The 9523-nt window shown below is 42.0% G+C and overlaps 1 protein-coding gene across 2 annotated transcripts in view; it reads right to left on the reverse strand.

Moving 5' to 3' along the window:
• Window positions 1-9293, reverse strand: part of CPPED1 (calcineurin like phosphoesterase domain containing 1) — a 55893-nt gene extending 46600 nt beyond the window's left edge. The window contains exon 1 of one of the 2 annotated variants that reach the window (XM_035895069.1): window positions 9166-9293. In XM_035895069.1, coding sequence (XP_035750962.1) covers window positions 9166-9184 — 19 coding nt within the window. In that variant the 5' untranslated portion in view covers window positions 9185-9293. Of the gene's footprint in view, window positions 1-266; window positions 381-9165 lie in introns of those variants that run through there. The other variant, XM_035895070.1, reaches the window with a different exon arrangement.
• Window positions 9294-9523: the final 230 nt, after the last annotated feature.

A 9523-nucleotide genomic window follows, 5' to 3' on the forward strand; every position in this document is an offset into this window, starting at 1 on the left:
GATTTTTAACACCTTTCCATCAACTCAGTATTGATAATCAACGCTAAGCAAAATCTACTTGTTTTGTATTGATTAATTTGAAGCCAGTAATCTTTAGCATAGTAGCCTGAATAAAATATAGTGACATTCATCTATTTTTACAGGAAATACTTAGAAGAGACAGCTAGTCTTTGTTTTAAAAAACTGTGTTTCGATTATGGCCATACTGTGTTTCCCTTTCCAGAGCCCCAGGGATGGTGTCTGGTGACTAAAGGCAGCTGGAGTACCTGGAGCAGGCCAGGTAGCTGTCAGGAAGGCTGGCACAGGCAGCAGGACTGGACCAGGTCCCAGGTAACAAGAAGCATCACATATAATACTTCAACAGAGAGAAATCTGGCAAGCAGACAATGCACTGTCAGGGAGCGTGCAGAGCTGATGCAAAACGGGTTTCAAGGCCAGACCAGGGGCTAGTCTAATATGGATAATTTTTTTTTTTTTTTGCTGCCTTGTATTCATGCCAATACAGTAGCTCTCTAGGTTTTAAGTACCTGAATGTTTCCAAGACTCTGCACAGATGCTCTGGTTTGAGTGGGTGAGTAACGGTCATGTGAGGCAGAGAGAGAGACATTGGTTAGATGAATTTGAAAAGAGAAGTTCAGTACACAGACAGAATCAGAAAGTGGCAGAAGAAAGGAGAAACAGAAGATGCAGGGGTGGAGGTGAAGAAGAGTGGGGAGAAAAGGAAAGAGATAGGAGGTGAAAAGAGAAAGGAATTGAAAATGATGCAGAGGTATATGCTATATTCTCCTGTAGGAAAGAAAAAGATAAAATGAAGAAAGCAAAGCAGGGACAAGAGAAAAGATCCAAGAATTGTGGCTATATAAATGACATTTACTTAAAATGTTAGTTTAATTAACTGGTTTTAATCAAATAATTCAGTCAACGGCTATTTTTGTGGTATTTGATAATTTATCAAATAGTTATAAAAAGTAACAGTGAGGTTGAATAAATATTTTCTACCTTTGTCTTGTTATTTGATCACTCCAACTAGAAACCCTATTTAACAAATAAACCTAGTACTTAAACCAAATTCCATTAGCTTATTACTTACCAAGTGGTACTTAGTGATTTAGTTTAGTACTTACTGCTTTTGCTCCCCACAAAGCAAAAGATTATATGTGAACAAAATAATATATGGACACTCAGTTTAAACTTACAACTTAAGTTTTTGTTTATGAGGAATGCATTTCTGTTACTATAAAGTACTGTAAATAAAAGCAGAATATCATTAAGAGAGTTGTACTGGTACAACACCACTGGTGCAAAGTTGCACCTGCTCCAACTCAAGCCTGTTCTGAATTCAGCTCATCCAGGAAATAACTCTTAATTGCCCTCCTGGCCCATCATCAGAGGAGTTCATGCAAGTTTTTCCTTATCTGTGCAAGGCATAACATCAGCCCAGCTGAAGTTCAAAGTGTTGCAGCTAGTGCAATTTGGCTAGTTTTGCTTAAAACTCCAGGAGCATGCCTGCACGAGTGCTCTTTCCACAGACCAATATGGTAAGAGGATAGCAATGAGAAACGGAATGTAAAAGCATCTTCCACTACCACTGATGGATCCAGAAGTCTTTTGCCTAACAATTAAATGATTTATCAATGGACCGTGTTTAGATAATTATTAACAAAACTTCTGTACCCTACTTCTCTCCCTCACCAGCTGCTTATTAGCACCCTCAAGCAGAACAGGTACTGTAGGCTGTGCAAATGAACCTCGTCTGCTTAAGTCAGGCACCACAAAAAATTGTTTGAACCATTTTTTTGGACTTTGCACTGAATTGCAAGAAGAGTGCTCAGACAAATCATTCTGTTGCTATGCTATGGGGATGCCAAAGTCTGGCAGAGGGTTAGTAACAAACAGCATTGGGCATAAGTGGTGGGAGGGGGAACAGCTGTTTTTGCAGTGATCATCTAGTCATGATCCAGGTCCTAGATGTTACTCCATAAGGTTTGAATTAAATAGCACGTACAGTTGCTTTCTTCCCTTCAAACGTAGCAAGCAATGGCTTTTATAGGAATGACATCAAAGGCACCCTTCTCACCAGGAGTTTCAATTTTCAAGCCTTTAGATGAGCTATGTAGTTGTATTAGACAAAGTGCATGCTATGTAAAGCAACAGAAGATTAGGATTCAATTAATAAACAAGTTTTTCTGCCTTCTCCCTTGCATCACAAAATTGAGTGGAGTCGAGAACACCTGCAAATTGGCTCTTCATCCCTACGAGCACATAGGTTGTTTGCAACTTTCTGAATTTACTACAGCAATAAAAAACCACAAATGCCAGACAAAAGTCCTATTGCAAATCTATTTTGTTCCCAGGCGTCCTTAAGAGCTGCACAGCTGATCACCACAGAAGTCCAACTTCAGAACATGTTACAGTTTCGATAGCTTCCCACTCTTTTTCTGCTCCCATGCATGCCGAAGTATGGAGAGAGGATCAATGCAATGTATTTTTAGTAGCAAAGGCTGAGAAATGGTGCCAGCTTCTAATTTTATCTAAGGATTAATTCTGTGAAGGGCCAAAGTAGTCAGCAGCATTCACAAGAGAAAACTTCAGCCATGCATTGTGATCACACACAAAAAGACACTTCAAGGACCTAGGAGGTATTTAAGACAAACCTCACAATTTCTAGAGAACAATAGCTAGTACCTTGCTGTGCCTTTATTTCTTCCCCTTTTGCTTTTCCGAATTTCTCCTCCCTTTTCTCCCTCCCTCTTCAAAGATCACAAACACACGTATAGAGATTGCTCATACTAAACCACTGCAAGCTGGCCTCTGACAACCACATACTACTGGTGGGTTTTTTTAAAAAAGTACATTGGTTTTCCTCTTCCTCTATACTCTACAGCATTTCATGGAAACAAATTAGTTATTAAAAATTACTCCTGCCCATAGTGTCTCTATAGACACTATTGTATCAGAGGAGAACAGATGTGGACACACGCCTAGTACTTGCTCAGTATACCATGAGCAGTAATAAATACAAAAAATGCCCTCATTCTCATATTGGGTTTGCCAGGGGAATTAATGTCACTTCTCTGAATGATCACAGAATAGCAAAAATAGGTAGATGGTTCCCTGACCTGAGCTGTCTTTGCAGACAAAGTGTGCCTGTGTCTCTCTCTCTCCAGGTAAAATTGGACAAGAAGCACAACCCTGGTTTTCTAAAGAAGCTATAGGCAGGAAAAAAGATGGAATCTTTTAAGTGAAGGCTGTATTTATACATCATAAACAATAATAAAGGCAAAAACTTTTTCCTTGCAACTGTTTTGCAGTTTACCTTTAAAGGAATTTGTTTTCATTCCTCTCAGTCCTAGAATAGCATGAAAAACAATAAAGAACTTGCACTAAATCCTTAATAATTCCTTGTTTAATATTAAAGCATTATTACTTATTATGACTTCAAACCCACCATCGTTATTGCCTGTACATCCAAATACAATCTAAGGAAATATGCATTCCTTTCAGCTATATTTTCCATGTGTACCTGAGAGACTAGCAAGATAGGACTATTGAAGGTTCTACTGAATGACCAAGGCAACCTATTCCAGAAGGTGCAATTTTATGCATCAGGGAAAAAAACTCTTCAAAACAGGTATCAAAATACATTTTTCAGAGATAAAATAAAACCCTTTAAAAAAGCAATTATTGTAGAAATTATGTACACCGAGCCTAAACTAGAGATGATGTCAGTAGAAACGCTAACTGACAGAATATAGTTTCTCAAATAAATTAGGCAGTGCTACTATTTTTAAAAGACATACTTTTCAACTTCTTAGATAACCATCAAGGTAGGAAATGCCCCCTCAGATACAGTTTATTTGTACTGAGGGGTACAGAATGCTAGAACTCTAGTCATGCCTTTATGCCCACCCCCAAATTTAACATGTAAACTCATTACAGAAACTTTACAGCCCAAGACTGTAGGTGTGAAGGGGGGTGGCTTGCATAATGACAAGGTGAAGTCACAGAAAGTTGCTCAAAACCCACGTAAAAATTTGCCTAATTCATATGAGAGTTGGAGACAGTATTGGGAATGGAATATGCTAGCTGGGTAGCAGCTCTGATCAGTGCTCAAAAATATTACTGTTGAAGAGCTCTAGAACAGAAATCATAATGTGCCAAGATCCAACACTCATGTGAAAGCAAGAAAAAATAAGAAATCAGCTGCGGTTATATTTGATTTCAAAGGAAGGCAATTATATGTAACTACGATGCTCCTAAAAAGTACAAAAATCCTTGAAGGCAGCAGGGAAACTATTCAAAGACACTATCCTAGAGGCTCAGACCATATGCACAGCATTTACCATGAACTTCAGACAGACCAAAAAGAATCCAGACTGACTAACCAACATAAACAGCAGCCATAAGGATGCTAGTAAGAGCAGGACAGCATCCTTCAAAAAGCTAAAGCATCCAAATAAAGAAAACAGGCAAGGTTTTATACACTGGAAGGTTAGATACAAAAGTACAAAAAGTCAAGTTAAAAAAAGTGAAGAACAATTGGAAATAGCATAAATCTGAAAACTAACAAAGACCTTTTTAGAATCATAGAATGTTTTGGGTTGGAAGGGACCCTTAGAGGTCACCCAGTCCAACCCCCCTGCAGTGAGCAGGAACACCGCTAACTAGATCAGGTTGCTCAGAGCCCCATCCAACCTGGCCTTGAATGCTTCCAGGGATGGGGTCTCCACTACCTCTCTGGGCAACCTGGTCCAGTGTTTTACCACCCTCATTGTAAAGAATTTCTTCCTTAGATCCAGTCTAAACCTACCCTGGTTTAGTTTAAAGCCATTCCCCCTTGTCCTGTCACAGCTGGCCCTACTGAAAAGATTTTCCCCATCTTTCCTATAGGACCCCTTTAGGTATTGAAAGGCCATAATCAGGTCTCCCCGCAGCCTTCTCTTCTCCAGGCTGAACAAGCCCAACTCCCTCAGCCTGTCCTCATAGGAGAGGTGCTCCAACCCTCGGATCATTTTCGTAGCCCTCCTCTGGACCTGCTCCAACAGTTCCATGTCCTTCTTGTGCTGAGGGCTCCAGAGCTGGACGCAGTACTCCAGGTGAGGTCTCACCAGAGCTGAGTAGAGGGGCAGAATCACCTCCCTCGACCTGCTGGCCACGCTTCTCCCGATGCAGCCCAGAGTACGGTGGGCCTTCTGGGCTGCCAGCGCACATTGCCGGCTCATGTCTAGCTTTTCGTCCATCAGTACCCCCAAATCCCTCTCGGCAGGGCTGCCCTTGGTCCTTTCTTCCCCCAGCCTGTATTGATACTGGGGGTTACCCCAACCTGGGTGCATGACCTTGCACTTGGTGTTGTTGAACCTCATGAGGTTCACACAGGCCCACCTCTCCAGCCTGTCCAGGTCTCTCTGGATGACACCCCGTCCTTCTGGTGTGTCAACCGCACCACTCAGGCATTAGGAGCAGGTAGTCTGCCAGACACTCACTAAGGCTAACAGATGTTCCAGACATGCAAGGTACACCCAAAGATAAAGCAGAGCAGAAAAACAATGTAAATTTTTGTATCTATGTTTATTGTGGAGGAACTTGTAAAGATCTAATGCCAGAATTCTTCCTTACAAACAATGCGTCATATCTGTCTCAATCAAAATATCAGTACATGATTCAACAAATAGACATGAACAATAACAAACCACTCAGATTAGGTGGCATATGCAGAAGAACTCAGAAGTACAAAAACAGCTAACCACCTGGGGAGTTACCTCTTGCTTAAAACTGCCTTTGCACCAGAAGAGCAGGAAGATGGCCAATATCATACCTACATTTAAAAGGCTTTCCTGAGCAATTTGGTAACTACTGACTGCAAAACTGGCATCTGTACAGGCAAGTTAATGGAAACTGTAACAAAGACAATAATTACTGCACTTACTGATTCTTCAGAAAGAGTAATTGACAGCTTTTATATGGACAAGGGAAATCCACTTGATACTGTTTACCTGAATCTCCCAAGAGGTATCTCACCAAAGACTGTTAAGCCAAGCTGCCTTGAAATAGAAAGTCCTCACATGCTTACAAATCTGGTAAGAAAAGAAGAAATGGACAAGACACACAGATCCCACCTGAATCTGTACTGGGACCTATACCATTAAACAAATTCAAAACAATCTGTAACAGCAACTGAATAGCAAGGAAGTGGAATTTTCTGAAACTAAACCATTTGGTAGTATGAAAATGAGGCCTGGTTACAAAGAACTGGAGAGAGACTTCTCAGTGACTGTTCAAGAAAGCCGATGGACTTCAGTGCAGAAAAGTGCAGGATAGTGCACATGGCAAAACCACCAACAACTTCATATACACAACGATAGTCCTAGCAAGTGCTACAAAGAGAAGTCACCTCGACATTCAGTAATGGCAAAAAAGCAGAGATAGGAAAGGAATAGAAAACAGAACAAAATAAGAAACATTAGAAGCAACTGAATAAAAAAAGTTTGCAAAAGATTGGTGAGGGAGGCATGACAGAGGAATGTAAAATCACAAACGGGACTGAGAACATGAGCATGCAATGCTGGTTATCTGCCTCCTCCAGATGAAGGTTTTGGAACCATCAGCTAAAACTAGCACAAGACAGGTTCAAAACAGAGACATTTCTCAACCAGTTAAGCTGATAGCACTATCACTTGTTCAGTTACTTGAATAAAGTCCTACTTTCACAGAAATTCTTTGCACAGCATGCTATCGGCATACCTGGGACAAAAGAAAACAAAAAAACTCACAGTTTTTTGGGAGAAGTGGAGAAGACAGAATTTACCCAAACATATGGTCCTGTTTCTTCACTAAAATACTAATAAAAGTAGTAGACATCTGAAGCATAATTTCACGAGTAGAAAACAGAGACAATATATTAAAAAAAATAAAGCCAAAGCATCCAGAGGTTTCTTGCCAATAAAGTAGGGTATTTATGCACTGTTTACTGCTATGCTCCACTGATTACATGGCTAATTTAGATCCCTAAACTTGAGCTTCTGATTGACACATGTCACATATCAAGAGTAGATTAGAGCAGGTTACAGGTATAACCTCCACATTATGTGAAAGCAGACTGAACAAATTACTATTAGGTGATAGGGTATGGACAAGTGATTTTGCAGAAAGGGTATTAAGAAAAAAAGGAAATTAACCTCTCAATGGCGACTCTCAAATTTTAAAAGGAAACAGTGTGCCAAGCCATAGCAGTGGTAGTAAATGTTTTGTGTAGCTACCTGTTTAACAGAAGGAGTGAAACCTAAAGACTGAGGAAAAGAACAAAACACAGATAACTGATTTTCATCTTAAACTGCAAGAAACTTTGCCTCAATTTTATCAGCCCTCGATTATGTTTGTTCCCAATCATTTAGTTATTAAAAGGTTGTGTTGAACTTTAGCCTCTTAAGAAAGAGCTAAGTAAATTATTGACAAAGAAACGTTGTACCCAAAGATGGTAGCTGCACTATGGATAGCCTAAAAAGTCTTCAACAAGATTGAAACCATCCAGTCGGTAATACAAGTCTTAATTAATATTTAAAGAATACCAAACAAGGACACTTCAGGAGAAAGAAACACACCTAGAAAACAGATACCCAAATCACATTTTTTCTTCCATGTTTAAGGCAATTTTCAAGAAGTGCTTAGATAAAGCTTTTCTTCAGAAATTTTTACACTGCCTTTTGTTACAATTTCACTATACAGTTGTACTGGGTTTGGATGGTGAGGTTTTGGTAGCGGGGGGGCTACAGGGGTGGCTTCTGTGAGAAGCTGCCAGAAGCTTCCCCTATGTCCAACAGAGCCAATGCCAGTCGGCTCCAAAACAGACCCACCGCTGGCCAAGGCCAAGCCCATCAGCAATGGCGGTAGCACCTCTGGGATAATGTATTTAAGAAGGGGGGAAAAAAAAAACCAACCCTGTGCAACTGCAACCAGAGGAGTGAGAATATGCGAGAGAACAGCCCTGCAGACACCCAGGTCAGTGAAGAAGGAGGGGGAAAAGGTGGTCCAGGTGCTGGAGCAGATTCCCCTGCAGCCCCTGGTGAGGCAGGCTGTGGCCCTACAGCCCATGGAGGCACAGGTCTCCACTTGCAGCCCAGAGAGGACCCCAGGCCGGAGCAGGCAGATGCCCAAAGGAGGCTGTGATCCCATGAGAAGTCCACACTGGAGCAGGCTCCTGGCAGGACCTGTGGACCCACGGAGAGAGGAGCCCACGCTGGAGCAGGTTTGCTGACAGGGCTGGTGACTCTGCAGAAGGGACCCACTCTGGAGCAGTCTGTTCCTGAAGGACTGCACCCCATGGAAGGGACCCATACTGGAGCAGTTAATGAAGAACTGCAGCCCATGGGAAGGACTCACATTGGAGAAGTTCACGGAGGACTGTCTGCTGTGGGAGGGACCCCATGCTGGAGCAGGGGCAGAGTGTAAGGAGTCCTCCCCCTGAGGAGGCCGGAGCGGCAGGGGGCATGTGTGATAAACTGACCCCAATCCCCATTCCCCATCCCTCTGCACTGCTGGGGGGGCGGGGGGAGGAGATAGAGAAAATTGGGAGTGAGGTTGAGCACCAGAAGAAGGAAGGGGTGGGGGGAAGGTTTTTTAAGATTTGGTTGTATTTATTGTTACCCTACTCTGATTTGATTGGCAATAAATTAAACTAATTTCCCCAAATCAAGTCTGGTTTGCCTGTGACGGCAATTGGTGAGTGATCTCCCCCTGTCCTTATCTTGGCCCATAAGCCTTTCCTTTTATGTTCTCTCTCCTATCCATTTGAGGAGGGGGAGTAATAGAGTGGCTTTTGTGGGCACCTGATATCCACCAGGGTCAACCCACCATGACAGCTGATATAACTAGATGGCTTGTCTGCCATCTGTCCCCTCAACAAATGCTAGGCATTCTGTTCCAAACCAACCACACCATCTGCAATTAATAGGTTGCTCAGAGTTGGTGATTTTTCTTTATTTGGCAACAAGCAAGGCCAAATATTTCCAGTGAAACTCAAGAAAATACCACAGAATTGTTGGGATTGAATGGCCTGCCCACCTCACCAAACCAATACTATTTGTAATTTATAAATAAGTACAAGGAAATTAAATATCTTCCATGTGTGGCAATAGGAAAAAATTTCTTAACACAGAGCTAGTTACACACCTAAAAAACCTAGGCACATTGCAAAACCTCCATCCGTGGGAGAATGTTACAAACAGGTGACATACACATAGATATTCAACACACTCCTCTGTTGGTCCAGTCATGAGATGAGAACCAGCAGTCAACAGGTGTCTGCCATCTTTGGCTTCGCAGCAGCCTCGTTATCTCATTCACCTGGGAGGAGATAAGTCTAGAAACATATCTCCTGTGGAGCTGACATGCTCGGGCACTACCAGCCAAGGCAGTTAATGGTGCTACCTCTGCACAGTGTTGAAGCACCAGGGGAAGAACTAGCTGCTGACCTCCCCCTTGAGAGAGGCTGAAGCACCTTGAAGAAACCGGGATCTTGTCTAGTTGC

This window comes from Egretta garzetta, unplaced genomic scaffold (assembly GCF_000687185.1).
Source record: "Egretta garzetta isolate BGI_Z169 unplaced genomic scaffold, ASM68718v1 scaffold575, whole genome shotgun sequence".
Lineage (NCBI taxonomy): Eukaryota > Metazoa > Chordata > Aves > Pelecaniformes > Ardeidae > Egretta > Egretta garzetta.